Source organism: Mustela putorius, unplaced genomic scaffold (assembly GCF_011764305.1).
Source record: "Mustela putorius furo isolate JIRA1106 unplaced genomic scaffold, ASM1176430v1.1 tig00003853_pilon_pilon_pilon, whole genome shotgun sequence".
In the NCBI taxonomy this organism is placed as follows: domain Eukaryota; kingdom Metazoa; phylum Chordata; class Mammalia; order Carnivora; family Mustelidae; genus Mustela; species Mustela putorius.
Window position 1 is genome coordinate 21,340,321 of NW_025422005.1, and position 25,598 is coordinate 21,365,918.

The 25,598-nt window shown below is 37.3% G+C and overlaps 1 protein-coding gene across 24 annotated transcripts in view; it reads left to right on the plus strand.

Moving 5' to 3' along the window:
- EPB41 (erythrocyte membrane protein band 4.1) overlaps positions 1 to 25,598 on the plus strand; it is a 194,345-nt gene that overhangs the window by 82,821 nt on the left and 85,926 nt on the right. For 23 of the 24 annotated variants that reach the window (XM_004740988.3, XR_006601692.1, XM_013046811.2 and 20 more), the window contains 3 exons: positions 5,687 to 6,164; positions 11,884 to 12,096; positions 14,397 to 14,501. In XM_004740988.3, coding sequence (XP_004741045.1) covers positions 5,694 to 6,164; positions 11,884 to 12,096; positions 14,397 to 14,501 — 789 coding nt within the window. In that variant the 5' untranslated portion in view covers positions 5,687 to 5,693. Of the gene's footprint in view, positions 1 to 5,686; positions 6,165 to 11,883; positions 12,097 to 14,396; positions 14,502 to 25,598 lie in introns of those variants that run through there. The other variant, XM_004740989.3, reaches the window with a different exon arrangement.

The following is a 25,598-nucleotide window of genomic DNA, read 5'->3' on the forward strand; positions in this document are numbered from 1 at the left end:
CAATGGTTAGATTTACAATTTTTCTGACTTTACAGTAGTACAAAAGCTATTATGCATACAGCAAAAACTGTATTTTGAATTTTGAATTTTGCTATTTTCCTGGGCTGGTGGTATGTAATACAGTACTGTCTTGTGATCTTTAGAAGAAGCAGCGGTGAGCCACAGTTCACAGTCAGCCATGCAAGCATGAGGGTAAACAACCAATGCACTTAAAACCATTCTGCAACCAGTTTTTCACTTTCAGTACAGTCAGTATTCAGTAAATTATGTGAGATATTCACCACTTTATAATGCTTTGTGTTAGATGATGTTGCCTAATCATAGGCTGATGTAAGTGTTCTGAGCACATGTAAGGTAGGCTAAACTATGATGTTCTCTGGGTTAAGTGTATTAAGTGCACTCTCAACTTAACAACATTTTCAGTTTACTATGGGCTTATCAGGGCATAATTGCATCGTAAGTGCAGGAAGATCTGTACTCATGTAGGTCTTTTTTAAATAAGCAAAGTAGCATAACTCAAACTTGTCTAAGAATTGTGTATTATTCTTCTTGGGTCCCTTTTCAGTTGCTAAACCCAAACCTTAAACATGATTAATACTCAGTAAATCTTGATAGATGTTCATAGAGCTAACTTGAAGGGTATTACTAATACCTAAATCATTATACTTCATCCATAAATGGTGATCCTAAGGAATTTTCTTAGTGGTGCCAAACCGTAGTGTTTTTTTCAAAGTTGTTCACCCAAGAAGCATTAATGGAGTACTGACTGTACTAATGTTAAAGAGAGATACAAAAAAGAAGAAGGATATTGTCTGGCCCTTGCAGATCTGCTCAGTATCATATTTTAAAGATCTGATTTGCCTGAAGTCAACAGATGCACACTATTAAAACAAGTTTATCTTGTTTTATACCAAATGGGGTGTAATTCCAAGGGTTTGAAAGATTAGGATTGAGATCGAACGGGAACTCATTGCTTTGTCTAAAGTGCTGATTTTTTTTTTTTTTAATCAAAAGGTTTCTTTCTGACATTAAGTAAATAGATACCTCCTTTTGGATTTTGTATCCAGAATGAAAGGGATATCGTTTACTGCAAACAGGAAGGTCCTGTTTGTAGAGCATTTATCCTGTCTTTGCTGCTTGGTTTCTTTATATCTTTTTCTCTGGTTACCCATCTTCTCATTTGTAACAGGAAGAACTTGGCTGCAGGTATAATAGATTTGTCAGGGTGAGTTTATTTGAGCTTTTAGTAAATGGTCCATAGAATATTTTCTTTCTGCTGTTTAGTTTTTGCTTAATTCTTACCAGCCTCAGAGCTAACTGGAGATAGTTGCCTGATTTATTGTTTGCATTTAATATTCTCTCTAACCCCACACCCCTTTGCTTTTGTGGGGCTTACTAAACAGTGTTGCTACCCATGTGTACATGGCTGGAAAGAACATGCATGAAAACTTTCCTTAATAAATTATTTTTATTTTTCCTTGCATACTCTGAATGGTAGCATCATTGCTGAACACTAACTACATTGTCTGATTTCTTTATTGTTTTCCTGCATTGAATATATGATATTACCCAAAGTTGGTTACAGTATGTTCCTTCCAGTAGAATTCTTTTGTCATTCTTCTTGTATGCCTGTTCCTTATGTTGTGCTTGAATCCATTTTTTAATTATGTTCAGTTTTTCACGCATGTCCAGTTATATGGTAGAGTGTGTCAGTTTTGCACTGATAGATGTTATTCTCTGATTCTTTAATCATGTCTTTTTTATTTAAAAATATTTATTGAGCAACTAATATTTAAATCAGACACATCTACGTATTTGTGAGTTTCTGCTAAATAAAACAGAGATGCTTTCCTCTTGTGCTGTACATTCTATTATGGAGGGCAGACAATTCAAAAAAGGAAAAAAGAAAAGTAAATAAGCAAGGTAGTTTTAGACTATAAGCGCTATACAAAGAGTTAAAATGTGGTGATCTGATAGTGTCTTGGTAGCTAATTTTTTAAAAATTTGATTGCAGTTAACATACAGTGTTATATAATAATTCCACTATTGAGTGTTTACCCAAGGGAAATGAAAATACTAATATGAAAAGATATATGCACTCCTATGTTTATTGCACCATTGTTTACAATAACCAAGATATGGAAGCAACCTAAATGTCCATCAGTGGAGAAATGGATAAGGAAGATGTGGTAGCTATATATAATGGAATATTACACAGCCATAAAAAGGGTGAGTTGGCCATTCACGACAGCGTGGGTGGAATTAGAGAGTATTATGTGAAGTGAAATAAGTCAGACTGGGAAACACAAATACCATATGATTCCATTCATAAGTGGAATCTAAAACAATAACAAAACAACAGTGAATGAATAAACAAACAACAAGCAGAATCAGACCTATAAGCCTATAATTTCAGAGAACAAACTAACAGTTGTCAGAGGGGAGGAGGTTAGAGGGTTGGGCAAAATGGTCGAAGGGGAGTGGGAGATACAGGCTTCCAGTTACGGAATAAATAAGTCATGGGAGTAAAAGACACAGCATAAGGGATTCAATTGATGATATTGTAGTGGCAGTGTATTGGGACAGACGACAGCCACACTTGTGAACATAGCATAAGGTATAAACTTGTTGACTCACTTCATTCGTATGTCTTGATAATTCATTCCTAAATGTGTCAAAGAGATCATACCAGTGGAGATACCAAGAACACTGACTCTGGGCAAGTATAATGACTACTTGGACAATTTGGAATTGCCATAGCTCTAGTTAAAATTTTCAATTGTCTTTTGATTAAGCAACAAAAAGAATTCTGAAACATGTTAGTGGTTCAGCTTCTGTGTTTAACCACGTGTTGCCTCCTTTGCTTCACTCATTAATTCAGTGGGCATTTGTTGAGCATTTCTTGTGTCAAGTATTTTTCACTGTTCATATTCTACTTTCTAAAAGTAGCTTTTTGCTATCTTTATTTCTTAGGCATTTTGAGTATATTCCAAAAGTAATCTTTTTTTTTTTTTTTTAATGTCTTGCTACTCAGAGAGTCAAAGAGTGGTCATTGGGCCAGTAGCCCTGGTAACATCTGGGAGCTTGTTAGAAATGTGGAATCTCAGGCTCCATTCCAGACTTGCTGAATCAGAATCAAGATTCCTAGGTGATTCGATGCACATTAAAATTTAACAAGTCCATATATAGCATAGAGATTGTTACCATCTGTGTGTATTTTTTTTTTAAACAATTGAGTACTTGTACTCATTCAGCTACTTTCTTGGAGACTCCCTTTCATGTGAAAGTAATTATAGGAATATCCTTGGAGGATCTTTTCTATTTTTAGAACTCTACGAAAAAATTATAAAGCACAGGAATAGGTAAATACTCTTGGTTTACAGAAGGATGCAAATAAAAGACTGTTTGAAGTGGGGCATAAGTGGTTTTCATATCTGCTAAAACTTTCACAAAAGATTTGTAATTTTTAAAAATAGGTCTTTATGAGAGACCTTGCTGCAAAATCTGTCATATGGGAAGATTTTAATACAGAAGTGGTTTCAGAACCTTTTCCTTGGGGTGAATGATAAAGTCGTATCTGAAACCCGTGGTAACTAATGCTAAGTTTTCATCCTGTCCTCTATTTTTGGAAAGGAAGTATGAAGTAAACTGATGCTATCAAGTCAAATCACTACTCTTCTAGAATAAATAGTAGTTTGATATCTGGCTTTTTTTTCTGGTGGTTCAATTACGTAGAGATTAAAGAAGAAGACTTTTAGAAAAGTCAGTTGCCTACTCCTAATATGAGGAGGAACTGATGACAATATTATTTCTTGTATTTAAGTACAAATGTAACTCACTTAAGGGTAACAAACTAAGAAGAATGTAGATTGGTTGGTAAATGTTTTAAGTAGTGTTTATAAAGACTGAACTGCATATTTTATTACCACAGAGTAATTTTTGTGACTTAGTAAATGAGAATAGAAAATGTGCTTTGAATTTTTTATTGCTTAAAATATTTTCATATTTTTATTGCTTAAAGTAATTGCCAGGAGAAATGCATCATAGGTAGAGAGAACAGCAAGTGCGAAGAGCCTGAGAAAGTAATGAGCTAAAAAAAGTAATGAGCTCATTAATTTGGATTGTGAACATTCAAATAAAATTACTTTATCTAAATAATGTGAAGCAGATGTGAAGAGAATATAAATGCTACTTTTTGAGTGGAGTGCTTTTAAGTATAGGAGTGAATCAAAGTGTAAGATCATTAATAGTTAACTTTATTTCCTGGTGTCACAGAAGTTTCTTGTGTGTTGGTTGTCCTCCTCCTCCTTCTCCTTCTTCTTCTTCTTTAAGATTTTATGTATTTATTTTAGAGAGAGAGAGAACATGAGCAAGGGGAGGAGCAGAGGGAGAGGGACAAGCAGACTCCATGCTGAGCACAGAGCCCAACTCTGGGGCTTGATCCCAGGACCCTGAGATCATGATTTGAGTTGAAGTGAGACGCTTAGCCAACTGAGCTCCACAGGTGCCCCTGGTTATTCTTTAGTAAACTAGATGCGACAGTGTTCTTTGGCTATGATTGTGAGATCTGACTAATAATGCTGGGATTTTGAGATCAAGAGGCTAGAAACCAACAGTTTTGAAATATGTGAGCTCTGTAGCATGCCTGCCTTCTCTCTTTTGCACTCAGCATTTGCTTTCTAAATCTGTCTTCTCTAAACTTTATTTTCTTTTTAAGATTTTATTTATTTATTTATTTATTTGAGAGAGAGACAGAGATAGCAAGAGAGAGAATAAGCTGGGAGTAGAGGGAGGGGCAGACTCCCTACTGATGAGGGAGCCCAATGTGGGGTTCAATCCCAGGATCCTGGGATCAAGACCTCTGCCAAAGGTAGACGCTTAACAGACTAAGCCCATCCCTGATGTGGCCAGGCACCCCTAAATCTCTCTTCTCCATTTTGTTTCTTTATTTTTCTGTTATTTTAACATTTTTCTCTATCATAATAATTTCACTGTCTATTAAAAAATGCTGATCATGGAAAGTCATATTCAGAAGGAAAAAAGGTCTTAAGGAACTTAAAGAAGGATACTTCTGCAAGAGACTGTAATTTAGTATTATAGCATGAAAATGTAAGGATTTTTTGGTGATTATTTTAATCAGATACTTGACATTGTTTTCTGATAAATGATCAGAATTCTCATTTGCTGTTCTTAGTAGAGAAGTCTGTGCATTTTAAGAAATATAAAGAAAAAGAACAATAAAGAGTTGGGGACCTTTGATCTCATAATTTCTTGGGGTATAGAGATGTTTACAAGAATAATTCCTGCAAATTTTGCACCTTTATTAGATTGATACCCTCAAAGCATGGTAAAAAGCATAAGATCTTTTTAGGAAAGATAAAGGGTATTTGCTATATACAGTCAGAGCATTGAATTTGAAATATGCATTTCACTAAGTTGGCCTCAGGGGTAAGGTAATTTCTTCATGTGCATATATTTAGCAAGTGACAGCATTAATAATTTATTTGGGATGTATAGGTGAGATATTTTTGTACTTTATTTGAAGGTCTCAGGCTTAATGGACTGGAGTACTGTCTGTGGGTGATTAAACACCTAAATATATTAATTTTGGCATGCTTGGCATGATTTAAGGTTTTGCCTACAGTAATCAGTTTTGATTATAAGAGTTCTCCTCTTTTTTTAATAGCAACATCATGACAACAGAGAAGAGTTTAGTGGCGGAAGCTGAAAATTCACAGCACCAACAACAGAAGGAAGAAGGTGAGGGAGCCACAAATTCAGGCCAACAAGAAACTCAGCTTGAGGAGGCTTCTCAGGAGGCAGCTGAGGGAGATAATCAGTGTGAGCAGAAGCTGAAAACATCTAATGGAGATACTCCTACACATGAAGACTTAACCAAGAACAAGGAGCGGACATCAGAAAATAGGGGCCTGTCACGGCTATTCTCCTCATTTCTCAAAAGGCCCAAGTCTCAGGTTTCTGAGGAAGAAGGCAAAGACGTAGAGTCAGCTAAAGAGAAATGTGAAGGAGGTCAGAAAGAGATAGAATTTGGAACCAGTCTTGATGAAGAGATCATTTTAAAAGCCCCAATTGCAGCTCCTGAACCTGAACTCAAAACAGACCCATCCTTGGATCTTCATTCATTAAGCAGTGCAGAAACACAGGTAAGGATGTATGAATGAGGGAGGTGTGTAATGAAGACTGTATTGACTGTATTTTTCACTTAATAACATTTGCCATTATTTCTTAATAATCAGTTAACTTAGGCATTGATAAGAATAAATAACATGAAGCTTTGGAATTTCTCTTGTGAAAAAATTAATGTAATCAATGGAAACTTGACTTTTTAGAAGATGCACTCTATACTTTTATATTTACATTTTATAGAGCAAAGAAAACAAAATGAAAGAAGTATTTATCAAATGGATTTATTCAGCCTATATATCAATTAGCTGTGATAATAGAACAAGTCCAAGATTTTTTAATGAACATATGATATATTATTTGCTTCAGGGGTACAGGTCTGTGAATCATTAGTCTTACACAATTCACAGCACTCACCATAGCACATACCCTCCCCAATGTCCATCAACCTCTCCCTACCCTTCCAACCCCCCAGCAACCCTCAGTTTGTTTCCTGAGATTAAGAGTCTTTTACGGTTTGTCTCCCTCCCAAGTCCCATCTTGTTTCATTTTTGACTCCCTACCCCCCATGACCCTCTGCCCTGTGTCCCAAGTTCCTCATATCAGAGAGATCATATGATAATTGTCTTTCTCTGGCTGACTTACTTTGCTTAGCATAATACCCTCTAGTTCCACCCACGTCATTGCAAATGGCAAGATTTCATTTCTTTTGATGGCTGCATAGTATTCCATTGTATATATGTATGCCACATCTTCTTTATCCACTCATCTGTTGATGGACATCTAGGTTCTTTCCATAGTTTGGCTTTTGTGGACATTGCTGCTATAGACATTTGGGTGCACATGCCCCTTCGGATCACTACATTTGTATCTTTAGTGTAAATAATCAGTAATGCAATTTCTGGGTCATAGGGTAACTCTGTTTTCAACTTTTTGAGGACCCTCCATGCTGTTTTCCAGAGTGGCTGCACCAGCTTCCATTCCTACCAACAGTGTAGGAGGGTTCCCCTTCCTGTGCATCCTCACCAACCCCTGACTTGCTAATTTTAGCCATTCTGCAAGTCCAAGATTTTTAATGAGAGGTGGGAAAAGATGAGGTGGTTTAAAGTTCATTTTGTTGGAATTCTTAGGAGTGAGACAGTTTATCTGCAAATGTGGTCCTTTTATGAAAGTCCTCAAAAAAGCTATGTAGTAGATTCAAGCTATCTAGAGGTATGTGCTATGTTTGAGCCATGCCTGCCTTATTGTTACTGTTTTTTTTTTAAAGATTTTATTTATTTATTTGACAGATCAGAAATAGGCAGAGAGGCAGGCAGAGAGAGAAGGAAGCAAGCCCCCTGCTGAGCAGAGAGCCTGATGTGGGGCTTGATCCGAGGATCCTGGGATCATGACCTGAGCCGAGGCAGAGGCTTAATCTGCTGAGCCACACAGGCACCCTTATTGTTACTGTTTTCTCCAACCAGATCATATTACCAGAATGTTAGTTATAGATAAGGAAGGCTAGCCCTTTATATCACCTTTGATATATCACCTACTACTGTAATATACAGTAGCTTAGGTCCTTAATTGTGTCACAGTTATGCTTTGCTATTAAAGAGTGATCATTGGGTTAGCAGCATTGGAGCTTGTTGGAAATGCAGAATCTCGGGCTCTACTCCAGACTTGCTGCATCAGAATCTGTATTTTAACAAAGATTGCTGGGTAATTTGATGCACATTAAAATTTAACAAGTACATATATAGCACATACTAAACATGGGTTGTGAATTTATCTGTCCAAAAAAATATTCGAAAGTATTAGTAGTATAACTGAAACTATTTTCTAGGAATCCCATTTGTTTTTAGCCTTAAAACAAATTAAAAGCTATTTTAAAGGGGTTTTTATTTTTGAAGCATGTGAGCATGCTTATTTGTATTGTTAAAAATATAAATCCTACATGTTTTTGGTAGGCCTCAGGTTTGGGCTACACAGTTTAATTAGATTTTTCTAAAAATATTACATGTATTTCTAGAAATACTACTTGTATATAAAAAGTGCTAACAGTAAAATTTAAGATAAAGTTGTAGTTACCTACTTGCTATTTGTGAAACAAAGTTGAAAAGAAGATTTACTGTATAATGTAATAGTAAACATGCATATATGGGGTGCCTGAGTGTCTTATTCAGTTAAGTGTCTGTCTTTGATTCGGTCATAATCCCAGAGTGTTGGGATTGAGTTATTGGGTTCCCTGCTTAGCAGGGAGCCCGCTTCTCCCTCTCCCTCTGCCTGCCACTCTGCCTACTTGTGCGCTCTCTCTCTCTCTGCCAAATAAATAAATACAATCTTTAAAAACCAATAAATAAACCTGCAAGCTGTGAAATCGATCTAGAAAATCATAGCCGAGTGACACTTTTGCTTTATCAGTTTTCTCCTCTTGTGCAATGAGAATAAAATTCACCTCCTTTGGCTATTAGAGGATTAAAAAGATAAACACAGAAGGCTCTCAAGACATTGCCTGCCACTCATTAAATGTTAGTTATTACTATTTAACATGAACAGTAAAGGCAAAGAAACCTTATGTATTTTAATATCATTAATTTAATTTAATTTTAGAAATACCAAAAGAGTTAAATAACATTATCTTTCAGGAAGCCTTGAACTTTGAGGAAGTTTTTAACTGCCTTTTTTCTCCTCTGCTTTATGTAGGGAAAAAAAATCCATATTTTGCTTTAGTTAGCATTTGAATCAGGGCTGGTCTGTTTTATCTAAAGATCATAACATTTGTACTGAAGCTGAAACAGATGGTGGACAAAGTTAACTTTAGATTTAACTGAAGTTTCATTCACTGAAACTTTATTAAATCAAAATTGTGATAGATTGTATGCCGGTATTTATACATAAAGAGAAAGAAAATAGTACTGTTAATAACTCTCAAGGAGATACTGTTTATTTATTTATTTTAAAAAGATTTTATTTATTTACTTGACAAACAGAGATCACAAGTAGTCAGAGAGGCAGGCAGAGAGAGAGAGAGAGGGGTAGAAGCAGTCTTGGGGGTCGATCCCAGGACCCTGAGATCATGACCTGAGCCAAAGGTAGAGGCTTAACCCACTGAGCCACCCAGGCGCCCCAAAGAGATACTGTTTAAAGGAGAAAACTATTTGGGGCTTTTTAGAAGCCAGTAATTATAATCATAACCTTGTGGATCAGAACCTTGTAGGTAAGGGTTTATTTGTTTAACCATATTTCTATATGTGTGATAGAGTTTCATTCGAGTTGTCCTTTTCTATCCAGATTTTTTAAAAGTAAGTTTGCATCATAAGACTGTACCAGTCTTTATGTCTGGTTCCTTGGATTTTTCAGAAGCCATGTTAGTTTTTAATGTTTATTTATTCATTCAACACATATTTATTAAAAACCTACTATGTGTGCCAGACCCTAAGCTGGATATAATTGGTATAATATGACAAAGAGGTTTAAGATCATGAATTCTGGAGGCAGATTGTTATGTAACTTTTTAACTGAATGATGCTGGACGAGTTTAACTTCTCGGGCTTCAGTTTCTTTCTCTAGACTTTTCTTTTTTGTTTTTTAATTTTAATTCCAGTATCGTCAACATACAGTGTTCTATCAGTTTCTGATGTATAGTATAGTGAGCTAACAATTCTATACATTACTCAGTGCTCATCATGATAAGTATTCTTGATCCCCTTCACTTTTTTTTTTTTTTGCAATTGGGTTGTTTTTACTTTTTTCATATCATAAACTTAATTTCTTTTAAAAAATTTTTAATTCCAATATAGTTAACATGCAGTGTTATATTAGTTTGAGGTATAGGATATAATGAGGATAAAGTGAGTTCCTATAAATAATGCTTTTAGGGCACCTGGGTGGCTCAGTGGGTTAAGCTGCTGCCTTCGGCTCAGGTCATGATCTCAGGGTCCTGGGATCGAGTCCCACATCGGGCTCTCTGCTCGGCAGGGAGCCTGCTTCCTCCTCTCTCTCTCTCTGCCTGCCTTTCTGCCTATTTGTGATCTCTCTCTGTCAAATAAATAAATAAAATCTTTAAAAAAAATAATGCTTTTAGAATAGTAACTGATCGATTTTAATTGTTATATAGTGTTGTTGTTGTTATAAAACAATCATAATCCCTACTCTTGATGACATTTTATAGTCTAATGGAAGAGACAAAAAATTAGTAAATACAAAGTAATTATTTATTAAAAGAAATTTTAAGAAAACAATAAACAGGGTACTGACATGAATAGCAGACTGGGGATATGACAGGTAAGATAGCCAGTTGAAGGACTATTTGAAGAGGTCACATTTAAAAGGGTCACAAAGGGGGCGCCTGGGTGGCTCAGTGAGTTAAAGCCTCTGCTTTCAGCTTGGGTCATGGTCTCAGGGTCCTGGGATCGAGCCCCGCATCGGGCTCTCTGCTTGGCAGGGAGCCTGCTTCCTCCCTCTCTCTCTGCCTGCCTCTCTGCCTACTTGTGATCTCTGTCTGTCAAATAAATAAATAAATAATCTTTAAAAAAAAAAAAAAAGGTTACAAAGGATGGGAAGGAGCCTTTTAGACTACCTCCAATATCTAATTCAGGAGCTAAATAATTAAGTCCTTTTTTCCTTTATGTCAACCTTATATTCTGAAAGAAAAGAATTAATGAGGTTTAGTTAAGAATCTTTCAGCAGTTTTATTATGTTGGAAGTAAGAGAGTATGTGTCAAAATGTTGTTTCACTTACCTGTAAAACTTTGCGATGACTTCATGATAACTTTAGGAAACCCAGATTTCAAGTCTCTTGCTTCTTAGAATCTTCTTCCCATTGGGCATGATTGATAAAAGGTAGAAAGGAGTTAACTGGTAGTTACATTTGTTAGCCTAGTTTATATGTTGTTTTATGCTCAAAAATTGGTTCCAAGACTCTCTCTTAGCCATTCATAAGATTTAGAATATGTGATAAATCACATCTCATTTTATACTTCATAAAGGTACCTTGCTAAAATTGTGGAGCATAGGGCAGAGATGGTAATGTTTTGATAAACTTTAATAATATATAATGGTGGGATGCCTGAGTGGCTCAGTCAGTTAGGTGTCTGCCTTCAGCTCAGGTTACTATCCCAGGGTCTTGGGATCGAGTCCTGCATGGGGCTCCTTGCTTAGTGGAGAGTCTGCTTCTCCGTCTGCCTTCTGTTCTCCATGCTTGTGCTCTTTCTCTCTCTGAAAAATAAATAAATAAAATCTTTAAAATATATATAATGGTATAGTCAGGAAGCATATATAATGCTGAGAGCCATATATTGGTGTCCTATAGTTTGCCTGAGAACTTCATTTGTTGATTTGAAAGATGGATTCTACCTGAGAAGTTTTGAGGATAGCATAGGAGTTCATAATATCTTTTTTTTTTAAGATTTTATTTATTTGTTTGACAGAGACCTAGTGAGAAAGGGAACAGAAGCAGCGGGAGTGGGAGAGGGAGAAGCAGGCTTCCCTCTGAGCAGGGAGCCAGATGCAGGGCTCGATCACAGGACTCTGGGAGCATGACCTTAGCCGAAGGCAGTCACTTAATGACTGAGCCACCCAGGTGCCCCTCATAATATCTTTTATAGATAATTTATATAGTCTTAGTGTCACTTATATTTGTTTTAACAGTTTTTCTAATTCACCACATTCATTGGTAGCATTATTATAGTTATTAAAATGTATACAGCATATTTTGTGAAATGTCTTTATTACTGACTTGGTGTCATGGATATGTAGCCCGCTCAGGAAGAACACAGAGAAGATCCAGACTTTGAAACTAAGGAAGGAGGAGACCTTGAAGAGTGCTCTAAAATAGAAGTAAAAGAAGAAAGTCCTGAGTCAAAAGCAGAAAGTGAATTAAAAGCTTCCCAGAAATCCATCAGAAGACACAGAAACATGCATTGCAAGGTTTCTTTGTTGGATGACACAGTTTATGAATGTGTTGTGGATGTAAGTACATTTTAATTTCCATAGTCATAATTCATACAAATTCATTCATGTAGGGTTGAGTAAGTAGTTCTAGTGACTATTTCCAGGGACTGAAATGTTAATAGGGATTTTCTGGAAGTGGAGGTCTGGAACAATTTTTACTGAGCCTTACTTTCTTCTCCAGTTTTGTCTATATCTGCCAAAACTTGTGAATCAAGCATGTGTTACTTTTATAATCCAAAACAATTTTGTTTAAAAACAATTGGTTATTATTTATAGAGTGACCTGCCATGACTAGATTTCCCAGGTAGCCTTAATTTCTGATATTAAATCTAGCTATCCTCATAATTATATTTGTGAAAAAGTTACTGGGTGGTCATTTCTGCTGTCCCAGGTCTAAACTGTAATAAGCCCTGGTTTATTCAATCCATTTCTTTAGCACTATGAAATAGGATATAAAAATTTAAGTCAAGTAATGCCATTTTTTAGAATACTTTATTGTTTTCTGAAAAAATAAGTGATCGAGTCAGGATTGAATAAAAATGTGTTACTTGGTTATTTTTTGCTCCTTCAAGACAAGTTAAAATCCCTAAAAATCTACTAATCATTTTTTAAACCGGAGCAGTAATTATCAGTTATGATATGATTGATATTAAACAATGTGATTATTACTAATAATAGCCTTTATTGATAAAACATATATAATTCACATATATTTGTATTTTAGGTAATTATGAATTGAATTATTTATATGCAAATGCAAATCTATCAAAGCAGTAATAGTCTAAAATATCACCCTATATCTATCAATAGACATTCCCTCTCCAAGTTTTAAAAAAGAAATCAAGAAAAATACAGTATTGCACTTTGAAAATAGCTGCTATCCTGTTAACCAAGGACCTGTGGTCTGTTCTTTCTGCTTCTCTCCACTACCTAGTTGAGAGATGGGAAAAGCTATTTCACACATTCTTCCCATTTGGACCAATGTCCAGATCTGGGTTCTTTATACCTGAAACATTTGGGGGCAGATATGTTTCAGAATTCAAAATACTTTGGTTTTAGAAAGGCAGCAAATACTTTGGCTGCATATTTCATAACACACACAGCAGGGTGTGTGGCAGTACCAGGATTCATTCTAAGACAGGTACAGAAAGACCATAAATAGCCTCATAATAGCTCAGGTCAGAATTTGCCTTCAAATGAACTTTGGAATCTGCCCCCTTGACCCGAAAAGCCTAAAATTTTACTTTTTAGAGCTTCTGGACTTTGGAATTATAAATAAGGGAGTAGGGACCTGTACATGAAGACTCCCCAAATCAATTCTGTCATTTGGAGTGAAAACATAAGAGAGAAAAAAATGAAGAAAATGATTACAATAGATGAGTTAAGTCTGAAAATGAATTAATAGCTATATGAATTATTAAGTCATTAAAAATAACTCTGCTCATGGAGAGGACGTGTGTGTGTCAAAAATGATTTCTAACTTTTTTGAAGTATTTAAAAAAATATATTTCTCAGAGGTCATTAGCATGTTTGATTTTTTTTTCAACAATTCCATTAGGTAGGATAGATATAAATAATCTATCCTAAAAAGAAAAGTTTTACATAAAAAGAAAGCTAATATTCAGAATTATTAATAAAATTGATCTAGGTTGTAAATGGAGGAGCCAAGACTTTTGACTATCCTATTTTAGCCTCTAAGTCAGGCTAAGTAGGAATATTAGTACCCAAATTTGGCAGTGGTTTTATTTTCTAGGTAAAGAAACCTTAAGAAAATGATTCATAGCACAACTAAAAAAGCCACCACAAATGGTAATGTCTGTAGGGTATCTAGACTTCATGCGTTTTTCAGCAAGGAGCTGAGACATAGCTCATTCTCTTGGGACATTTGGACTGAGAACGGCTGGCTGCAAGTCTGAATGATTTCCATAATCACAATTAACTGTCAGTGTTGACATTAGAGTCAGTGAATTTAGGTGGTCATGTCAACAGCAGCCCATAGCAAGCTTCAGGAAGTACTGCACCAAAAATAAAGTTTGTGACCTTTAAGATGGAGGCTGGGAATGGTTGATGAAGGGAAGGTAAAATTTTGCCTTGAATTCTAGCACTATTTCCAAGCCACTATAAGTGTGTTGCATATTTAAGAGACAAATTAAGAAACAGGATTTTTATAACACATATTGTTCTACTTCTACTGTATAAACCATCTGAAAAGTGGTGGTAACCAAGGATAAAAGAGGAAATTGAGAAGTGACATTTTATTTTATTTGATGATAAACACAAGAATAAGAGAAAACCTCAGAATATGTTTGTCTTTGCAGAAACATGCAAAGGGGCAAGATTTGCTTAAGCGAGTGTGTGAGCACCTCAATCTTTTGGAAGAGGACTACTTTGGTCTAGCCATTTGGGATAATGCAAACTCTAAGGTGAGGAGACTGTCAAAATACTTGTTTAAATTCTTTTATTGTTGTTAAGTGTATTTATGCCTGCCTCTCCAAGATGCAATGTATTTAAGAGTTATTCTTGCCTATTCTTGTTTCTCAGATTTTCCCTCTAGAACATTTTAAAGAAAAGACCATTGCTGATGTGTTCTTTCATCATTGAGAGAGAGTATCTACTGTACTATCTTTTTAAAGGACAGGGCAAGTACAGAGCTACAATGTCCTTATTAGCAAGTAGATACCAATAACTTCATATATTATGTAATTAATATTGTATCTGATAGGTTCATAATAAATACTTGTTGAATGGATGATTATCAATATTATAATTATAAGATAATTATGATATATAGTTATAATTTGAAACATATTATTGTTTGAAACATATTATAATTTGAAACGTATAATTTGAAATATATTATTGAAGCAGTCCTACAATGAATCTGACATTTTCTTCTAGCCCAAGGGAAACCAGTAGTTAACTTTTGAAAGAAGTAAAAGAAAGTGTGAGAACATGGAGGAAGAAGGAAAGGTTAAAAGTTTGGTATTTACTTCAGAAAATTTGAATTATTTCCTAAGCCGATTTACTGAAAATTATAAATATTTAGCTTAAAATCTAGTGATAAAAACTTTAGTGCAGCTTAACAAGTCTTTGCAGATGCTATCCTAAATGATATGGATAGGGCTGTGGATAAGATAGACATGGTCCCAGCCTTTTGGAACTTGGAGTTTAGCATGATGAGTGTTACATAAGAGGAAATACAAGATGTCATGACAGGGTATGGCCAGGGAAGTCTTTTCCGGGGAAGCGACACTTGAGCCGAGAACTGAAGGATTAAATGGGCAAGTGATGTGGAGAAAGAATGGCTTGTAAAAAGGCCTAGAATTAAGAGAATGGCGTTGGAGAAACTAGGAGCCTGGCTAAACATAGGAAGTGAGGAACAGAGAAAGCGATGAATCTGAATTGGTTTTGTTGATTCTTTCTAAATTTGTTGTTTCTTTTCTAAATTTATTAAGAAAAGTTGAGGGACAGCAGCCCTTAACAACTGTAGACTCTGTAGTTTGGATTTTTTGAGTTGGAGAATGCAAGCTAGAAGACATGGAATTTCCCTTTGCCTAAATGAACTCTATTTGTAAAATATACTACTAGTTACCTAGTAGTTTACAGTAGTTTGTCCTTCTATGTGAGTGACTGTTGGTTCAAGCAGAAGAACTATGTCTACCAGCAGTAGGTTAATATTATTCTTTAAGGACTTAATCTTTGTCCTTAAAGGCTCAAACCGACTTGTACTGAAGTCTCTAAGTTCTATTAATAAAGGAAGATTGAAGGTAATTAAAAAACAAAACAATATCTCCCAAACTGCAGTGAAGAACATTCAGGAGCTGTGAGCTCAGAAATTCTCCAATGAATCAAGGAAAATACTCTGAAAAGTATTTTATTTATATAAGCTCAGTGAGATAAAGTTCAGTGTTTTTACACTATAGGTGCAAAAATAAATAAATAAAGAAAAGAGAAAGAAAAATCCAAGGTTGATTTGAGAATAATTGGGAATGATTGAATTTGGCATGTTGGTAAAATCACTGAGTACTTAATATAACTGGAAATAATATCTATGAACCACACATAGTTAAATTTTGAGAAGCTAACACATTCATCTAGACATTCAGGAGAGGAAATTCTTTTCCCTTGAAGGTGAGCTTCTAGGGCCCACATTGCTACAAAAACTTTCAGTTGCATTGCTAACTTTTCACTATTGTTGGTGCCATCATACTTGTCCTGTCAGCAGGTTTTATTTCCTTTATAATAATTTTCAAAACCTTTATAAGCAAATATTTAATTCCTTTATTTATATTCATTTAAATATTTATGTGTAAAGTGACATTAAAAGTGGCTAATATAAAAGCTGAATAGCAAAGTATAAACCCGGCTGTGTAAAAAAAATGGCATTATTATCCCTCTTCAATAAAATATTTCTAGAAGAGAAAAGCTGTTGTTTTAGAATCATAATCTAGTTTCAACTTCCTTATAGTTGCTAAGGGCGCCTTTTGGGGAAGTCATTGGGCAAGTGAATCCTGGGAAATATAGGGCTTATCATATTCAAGGCATTTGTTAGGTTTGTAGTAGCGTCCGTGATCTCATAGGATATCCAACAAGAACATGGTCAGAGGTAATGAACTGTTCTGTATTTTCTGCTTCTAAATTCATTGTGACCAACCTCCAACTCTGAGAAATAGGTCAAAGTAGAGTTTTTCTTTGGATTAAAATGAGGGTCTTTGGGCTGATTCAGGAAGTAGGGCATAGAAGCGAAAGCAGGAACTTGCCAAGCAAATATTGCACAAAAATGAATTTGGAGAAGACTTACCTTAGCATTGTCAGGTTAAAAGGCCATTACAGTACCAAAAGCTATCTTGGTGATATCAGTCCTTTTTCAATATGCTATCTCTTGAGTCATACTTATTCATTATGGATGAGTTGCTCTCTCTGCTCATGCGTAACTGTCCCTGGTATTTCTGTCACCATCATCCTGGGGATTTGATTTGCCTCATTCATGTGATATTTCTCCAATTTCCTTTGTCGTAGCTTTTCCTTGTGTTTTGATAGAATGCTTCTTCTGAGAAATGGCATGCGAGACATAATCTTTTTGAGATATTATACGTTTGAAAAATGTCTTTATTTACCTCACATTTGATTGTTAGTTTGGTTGGGTATAGAATTTTACACGTGAAGTTTCATCATAATTTTGATGGCATTGCTCCATTTGTCTTCTGGCTTCCAGTGCTGCTATGAGTAGGTCAGAGCCATTCTGACTCATGATCTTTTGTGTGACTTTCCCTTTGTAGAATTAATCTAGTAGAATCTTATTGTCTTCCTTCCTCTGTTCCTCCTTTCCTTCTTTCCTTCCTTCCCAAAATGGAGGATCCAGTTTAACTTAAAACAGTAAGGAGAGACCCTGTTTCCCTACACTCCTCACCAAACTACAATGGTGGCAGACTTTTTACTTTTGCCATATGAAGAGGAGAGGGAAACTGGAGTCAGGACTTGCTTTGGAACTAGAGCTCCAAGTCCATGGTTTGGAGCCCAGTGCTAACTCTCTGTGGGTGACATCTTCCCCTCCCCAAAACAGGTGAGGAAAGAGTTTTCTCAGCCTTGTAAGTTCAAGCCCAGGTGGAGCCAATCTCCTTGCCAGCCCAGCTTAGAAATGCCACCTTTTCTTTATTGACCCAAGCTGGTGGCAAAGGGGACCATGAGCTAAGGGGAGGGCTCGCTCATGTTGCCTCAGAGTGTCAGCCTGATGCTGGCTGCCTTGATGAAGCAGCAGGATGCATCTTTGGGCAAAGGCCTAGGTACAGTTTGGAGCAGCGATGGTGGGTTGTGGCCCTGCCTGGTTGCCTGGTGCCATGGGGGGTCATGACACAGGCTTTGTGCAGCCAATCTGGAGGGGAATGAAAAAGTCTTGGAGCAGTGTGGGCAAGGATAGGGGTGGACATTGGTGGCATGGTGTGTGTGGCCGAGGGCTGCAAGCTTGGAGGGATAGCAGAAGGTCTTGGGGTGATTGGGACACAGAGGGGGCAGGCGCCGGTGTGTACCAGCCAGCACATGGCCACTTGGTCTGGTAAGAGGAGGCCTTGTCACAGCCACAACATTGGTGCCAGTGCTGGGCTGGGGCTGCTGGCGGTGGAGGAAGGCGCCCTGCAGAACTGGCAGGCCCTGGAACCAACTGACTGGGTTTCTGCAGTGAGCCCTCATGGGGTGCTCCTTTCTTGGTTATTGGTTCCTTGCCAGTGGGACAGGATCAGTGTCTCTGGCTGTGGACTCCTCATCTCGGCCCAGCATCCTGCTGGCCCAGGAACCCAGAGGGAGGTAGGCAACACTGGTGATTATCAGGCTAATGGAGACTGGGCTGTAGGGCCCTGGTCTTGGTTTAGTCCCAGTCCACTGATGCTGCATGAACTGCTTCCTCCTTCTTCTTCTTCTTTTTTTTTTTTTTTTAAGATTTTATTTATTTATTTGACAGAGAGAGATCACAAGTAGGCAGAGAGGCAGGCAGAGAGAGAGAGAGGGAAACAGAGCAGAGAGCCCGACGTGGGGCTTGATCCCAGGACCCTGAGATCATGTCCTGAGCTGAAGACTTAACCCACTGAGCCACCCAGGTGCCCTGAACTGCTTCCTTCTTGTTGCTTAATTTTATCCCCAGCGTGGAAGGTGGATGGGGACCTGTGGAAGGGCACTCCTGCAGTGGATTCTGCAGCCACTGACCTGCCCTGGACACCAAGGAGTTGCTGCGCCTGTCACGCTATTTGATTTCATTGTAGTCACCATTACCTACGCATATCCACTGTCAATAAGCCACATTTCCAGATATGCTCTTTAGAAGTATACAGAGATTCACGAAATGATTTAATGTGTAAAGCCATTAATGTTCATTAGTCATTTATCCAAATTTTCTGTCATTCTGAAAACATAAAGGATACTAGAGTTAGAACATCTGCTGGGGCTCAGTCCCCTCATTTCAGAGATGAGAAGACTGAAGCCTGTAAAGGCAGAGTGGCTTCCTCCCAGCTACACAGTCCATTCCCTCCTGAAATTCCTTGCCTCTTGCTCCTTCCTAAATGATTTCTTCTTCAGCTTTTTATTCATTTTGTCTTTTTTCTCAGATTTTGTTTCCTACCTACAGAATTAGTTCCTGTTATGTTACAAAAATTCAACCAAGTAAATATTAAAGATCTAATTGGCCTTAGTAATCATTTCATGAATTGGGCAGTGTTCCACCTAGCAAGTAGAGGGAGCTCTGAGGGCCTAGAGGAAAGGTTTTTTAAGGTAGAGAGGGAATGGAAAAGACGAAATTATTAACAAAGAATCCACTATTGAAGGCAAGGTCACCCTCCAAGAGGAACAGAGAGTCTATTAGTAGACATCTTAGTGCTGACCAGAAAATTTCCATGTTGATTAGTTAAAGATTACATTTCTTGTTGGTTGAAACTGTAGTTAGGTTAGATATTAGGTCTTGGTTTACTGACTTGGGGCCTTAACCTAAGTGATGCCTTTTGGGCTTATGGTTTTCTTTTTAACATTTCTCGAATTGTAAGGGGGAAAAATGTGAACCATAATACAAACGGAGATGACTGTCCTCTTTCCAGTCCCAGTCCGTTGTCTGTTGTCTTTTTTTGTGTGTTAAGATTTGTCCTTCGTATATGTAAGTTCTCTCCTTAAGAACTTCTGATTGGGGGCACCTGGGTGGGTCACTTGTTAAGAGGCTGCTTTCGGCTTGGGTCATGATTCTGGGGCCCTGGGATCAAGCCCTAAATTGGGCCCTGCATCAGGCTCCCTGCTCGGTGGGGAGCCTGCTTCTCCCTCCCCCTCTGCCTGCTGCTTCCCCTACTCGGGCTCTCTCTCTCTCTCTCTCAAATAAATAAATAAAATCTTTAACAAACAAAACAAAACAAAAAAAGAATTCTGGATCTTTGCGTTTTGTTTGTATGTAGTTGGTACCTTAGAAGGGAGGAAAGTTAATTGAATGGACTTTTTCCTCACAGGGCATGGCTTACTTGCTCTTTCCCTATTGGCTGCATAATAACAAGCCTGTTGCCAGACAGTCTGACTGGAGAAAAGGAAAAGCAGTTAGAAGCAAACTTCTATAGCCCTATGAGACATTTATTACCACTATGAATCAAAGTTATATGATGAGTTAAATAGTTGTTTCCTACATTTTATTCCTGCTTAGTTGTTTATGAATGAATCAAGGATTTTTTTCCTTGGAGAAATGTCACCCACATTACTTCCTCCCCCACCCCCTCCAAATTCCCTCCCTAAGCAAAAATTTTGAGCTCTTTTGGTAAATACTGAGAATTTTATTTTTTTATTTTTTTAAAGATTTTATTTATTTATTTGACAGACAGAGATCACAAGTAGGCAGAGAGGCAGGCAGAGAGCGAGAGGGGGAAGCAGGCTCCCTGCTGAACAGAGAGCCTGATGTAGGGCTCAATCCCAGGACCCTGGGATTATGACCTGAGCTGAAGGCAGAGGCTTTAATCCACTGAGCCACCCAGGCACCCCAATACTGAGAATTTTAAATGAAGAGTTCATTGAATTCAATGGCATATGGTCTTCTTTCTCTTTTCTTCCATTTTCTGTGTGGATGGATTTTCTTACCTTAGGAGTCAAATTTTCAACTGAGCAGATCATCAGTCTTAGCCAGGAGGGTCTTTTACCTTGCAAAGGCAAATAACAAACACCATTTGAGTGAATATTAAATTAATATTGTGAGGCATTTAACTTATAGTCATCTGAAAGAATGCATTGTTTTAAATTGATTCATGAGTAGTTTTGAAGGCAAGTACAATAATGATTGTGTCTTTATTGTCTGGTAAATCAGAAAGACTAAAATGAATTTTGTAAACACACTTGCAGAGTAGGAGGCTATATTTGGGATCTTGTCTTTTGCTCTGAAGATTTGGTTTGACATCTCTAGTGGATTTAAATGTGGCTTTTTTTTTTTTTTTTTAAACACTTAGAGTCAGACCTAGAATTACTGCACTATTGAGTTTCTATAAACATCTTGGAGCAGTGATTTGAAGTCAACATACTAACAGAAGCATAAACAATGGTTGTTCCTCAAGTTAAGGAAGACAGATTTCTGGAGCTTATAGATAAGTCTTTTACCTCAAAAAACAAGGATGTGTATAGATCACTTATATGTATATGCAGGGTTTTAGGGCATCCAGATAAAGGTAGCTGATGGCCAACTCAGGGCATGTTCTTTCTTAGGGTTTTTTGTTAGAACTTTATAACCTGGGGTGCCTGGGTGGCTCAGTGGGTTAAGCCTCTGCCTTTGGCTCAGATCATGATCTTAGGGTCCTGGAATCAAGCCCCACGTCGGGCTCTCTGCTCAGCAGGGAGCCTGCTTCCTCCTCTTTCTCTCTCTGCCTGCCTCTCTGCCTACTTGTGATCTCTGTCTGTCAAATAAGTGAAAATCTTTAAAAAAAAAAAAAAAAACCCTTTATAACCTAAGGTTATAATTGCTTCAAAAGATAGAAAATTTCTATTCATTTTACTTACTTATATGACACTGCCTTGTATCTCGGTAGCATTTTTCGTTTGTTTATTCATTTATCCATCAAGCATGTATTGAGTAGACAGTGTGTACCTTGTGCCAGGCAGAGCTGTAAAACATGTAGTTTCCTTGCTCAGGGAACTCCCAGGCTGACGAGGGGGCAGGAGTAAGATGGGCACCCACAAAGAAATGTTTTTCTGTGAAGGTAATGTAAGATCTGAATTATAAGAGATAGTTGGGAATATTCCAGATGAAGAAATTGGGATAGAGAATTCCAAATGAAAGAGACAACATGTGAGAAGGTGTTTTAAAGTAGGAGACTAAATGCAAGACCTGTAATTCTTCAGTTGGATGAATAGAGATCTATATCTGGCTAATACTGTTATTCAGCTCTATTATTCAGAAACATTTTTTTAAGGTTTTGTTTTTTTTTTTAATTTGACAGAAAGAGATACAGTGAGAGAGGGAACACAAGCAGGGGTAGTGGGAGAAGGAGAAGCAGGCCTCCTGCAGAGCAGGGAGCCTGATGTGAGGTTCAATCCCAGGACCCTGGGATCATGACGACTGAGTCACCCAGGCAGCCCTAGAAACTTTTTTTTTTTTAAGATTTTATTTATTTATTTGACAGAGAGAAACCACAAGTAGATGGAGAGGCAGGCAGAGAGAGGGAAGCAGGCTCCCTGCTAAGCAGAGAGCCCGATGCGGGACTTGATCCCAGGACCCTGAGATCATGACCTGAGCCGAAGGCAGCGGCTTAACCCACTGAGCCACCCAGGTGCCCCTAGAAACTTTTTTTTTAAGCTCAAGAAGGAATGTGATACTTTTTAAAGCACAAACGTAAGTTCTGTTTAAGATGTTAATTTAATAAGTAAGTAAGTAAATAAATGTTAATTTATTTAACTCACAAGAAATGATAAGCAAAACAGACCCTTAAAAGGGAATCCTTAGGAGTGCCTGGGTGGCTCAGTGGGTTAAGCCTCTGCCTTCGGCTCAGGGTCCTGGGATGGAGCCCTACATCAGGTTCTCTGCTCAGCAGGGAGCCTGCTTCCCTTCCTTCCTCTGCCTGCTTCTCTGCCTACTTGTGATCTTTCTCTCTCTGTCAAATAAATAAATAAAATCTTAAAGGAAAAAAAAAGGAATCCTTAAAAAAAAATAAAAGGAATCCTTGTACCTGAAAGTATTCAAATAGAAAATTATCCAGAATTAAGTTTTGGGGAAGTCTTAAGATCCCTAATAAGAGGACTCCTGAGTGGCTCAGTCTGTTAAGTACCTGTCTTCCACCTAGGTCATGATCCTAGGGTCCTGGGATCAAGTGTCTACTTGACCTCCCTGCTCATGCATGCTTTCTCTCTCTCTCTCTCATGCTCTCTCTCTGAAATAGATAAATAAAATCTTTTTTAAAAGTATCCCTAATAAGATAAGATTCTATAACTTTTGTCCTCTCAATATTTTGTTATTTTATAAGTTAATTCTTGTCTCTTTCCCTTAGGTATAACCCTCTCTTTCACCTCTCCTTCAAAACCATTCTCTTGAGAAATTAGTTTACATAGAACTATCTCTAGTTCTTCACTGCTTATTAGCATAATACAGGAAAGTGTGTAAATCATAGGTGTATATTTCAAAGAATTGTTACATAGTGAACACATCTGTGTAAATACCCAGAAGGTTAAGAAAATAAATATTACCAGGACTCCAGAATCCCCTTAGTGCCCCTTCCCACCCACTCCCTCCATCCCCTAACAATCACTACTCCCACCCTATGCATTAAAAGTAACAAATGTCTTCCTGACATCTATCACAACAAGTTAGCTTTGCCTAACTTGTTACTAACTTTAAAAAATTAGCTTTTTAAACTGTGTTGTAAAAATGAAATTATGCATATATTCTTTTAGGTCTGGCTTCTTTTATTTTGTTCAGTTGTGGTTTTGAGATTCATCCATGTTGTGAATAGCAATAGATCATTCCTTCTCAGGTTGTGTAAAAGTTCATTGTTTGACTATACCACACTGTATGTATTCTACTATTGATGGCTGTTTGGCTTGTATATAGTTTGGGCTCTTAAGAATACTGCTGCTAAGAACATTCTGGTATATGTCTTTTAATGCACATCTTTCTTTTCTGTACCAAAGACTTCATCCTATCGAGTCGTTTAGATGATCAGTATCAGCACAATTTATTGAGTGCTGGTTATGTGCTTTTTATATACATCAAATAATTTAATCCATAAAAACTCTGTGAGGAGTAGATTTTTTTTAAAGGATTTATTTATTTATTTTATAGAGAGAGAGAGAGAGGAGGGAGGAACAGAGATAGATAATCCTCAAGCTGACTCCACACTGAGCAGGGAGCTCAGTGTGGGGCTTGATTCCAGGACCCCAAGGTCATGACCTGAGCTGAAACCAAGAGCTGGACGGGTAACTGACTGAGCCACCCAGGCTCCCTGAGGAGGGTAATTTTATCCCAATTTTATATATGAGAAAATTGAGACTTAGATGATCTTATATAATGTTACACAGCTAGTAAATGGTAGAGAAGTTGAGACAGGATTAGAACTCAAGATTGTCTGCCTTCCAAGCCTATACCCATAACCATTATTCTCTTTTGCACCACAATCATCATTCTCAACGCAACCCCTCATTTCGTCTCCCTTTTTACAGTCCGGCTTCCTCTAATTCACATCACTCCTGTATTTTAAATCCTTCAGTGGCTTCCCCTTGTCTGGAACTTGATAAAGTCCAAGTTTCTTCCTGTGAAATACTGTGTCCCCCATGATCTGACCTTTACTATTCTCTTTGTTTTGTATTTCCCCTCCTCACCTCTGTGTTCCAACTATGCTCACCTACATGTAGCAATTGAGTATCATGTTCTCTTATAACCTGTGCCTTTTTATTTACTCCCTCTTCTGTTTTGCCTGGCTAACCTGTTTGTCCATGAAGATGAGGTTTAGGTCTCCCAAATATTCTCTTGGAAATTATTACCCAACTGTCTCTTATCCCCAATCCATTTTGGTGCACATCCTCTGTGCTCCTAGAACACCCTCCTCATAGCGCTCTCACACCTCACTGTCATCCTCATTTTCACACCTAGAATGAACGAATCAATTGTTCACAATCCACCTCTTCCATTAGACTGACATCTCCTTGAGGACAAGTACTATTTTTGAATCCTCTTTTGAAACTACATTGCCTAGTACATGGGGTCGCTCCTCAAATGTCTGTTGGCTAAATGAAATGCTGTCAGGTGAATCATTTAAATTGAGCATAAAAGTACCTATTCTGTACACATTGATTTTTATTATCTTGTACACATTTATTTTTATTTGGATTTGGAGGTCTAGATACTGATGCCATAATAATTTGTTTGGTAAGGTCACTTATACTGTGGAGTCACATGTGACTGATACAAATCTGGGTTTGCCCTCTTTATGTCAAATTGGTGGGAATTCTAGCTGCAGAGTCATAGAAAGGCTGAAAAATCCCTGTAAGAATCTTGGTAGCTTCAGGTTACCTTGGGGGATTTCTCTATAAAAGTGGAAAATATAGAGTTGCCTCATTATGGTGAGAGATGTTTCATTCCAAAGTGGTAAGAAGTAGTCTTTGTTAAGACTTCTGGGTTGCGTGGTATAAATGATGATTCTCAGAGTTTCCATGAAACTTACTAATTGGTACTTTTGAAGTTTTCCTTTGCCTTTGGACCTACAATAACTTAAAGTTCTTTAATCATAATGAGAAATGAGGGTTACTGCTTTTCTGACTGGGCTTAAACAAACGTGTGCTTAGTTTTTATTCTAAGGAACACTTTTATATTAAGTGGTATATTTTTAACACGTCTTAATCTTCTGTGTTAATGGTGGGGAAAGGGAACAGAAAAAGTAATTAATCCTCCCTGTCATACTTATTGTCTCTTATGATGACTACCTTAATAAAACAGTTAAAGTAGTATATAATCAAATATAAGATTGTGGAATTCAAGTTCATTTCTTGGGCAGGGCAGATAGAATCGTAACTTTGTGCTTTTTGTCTTTTTTGAT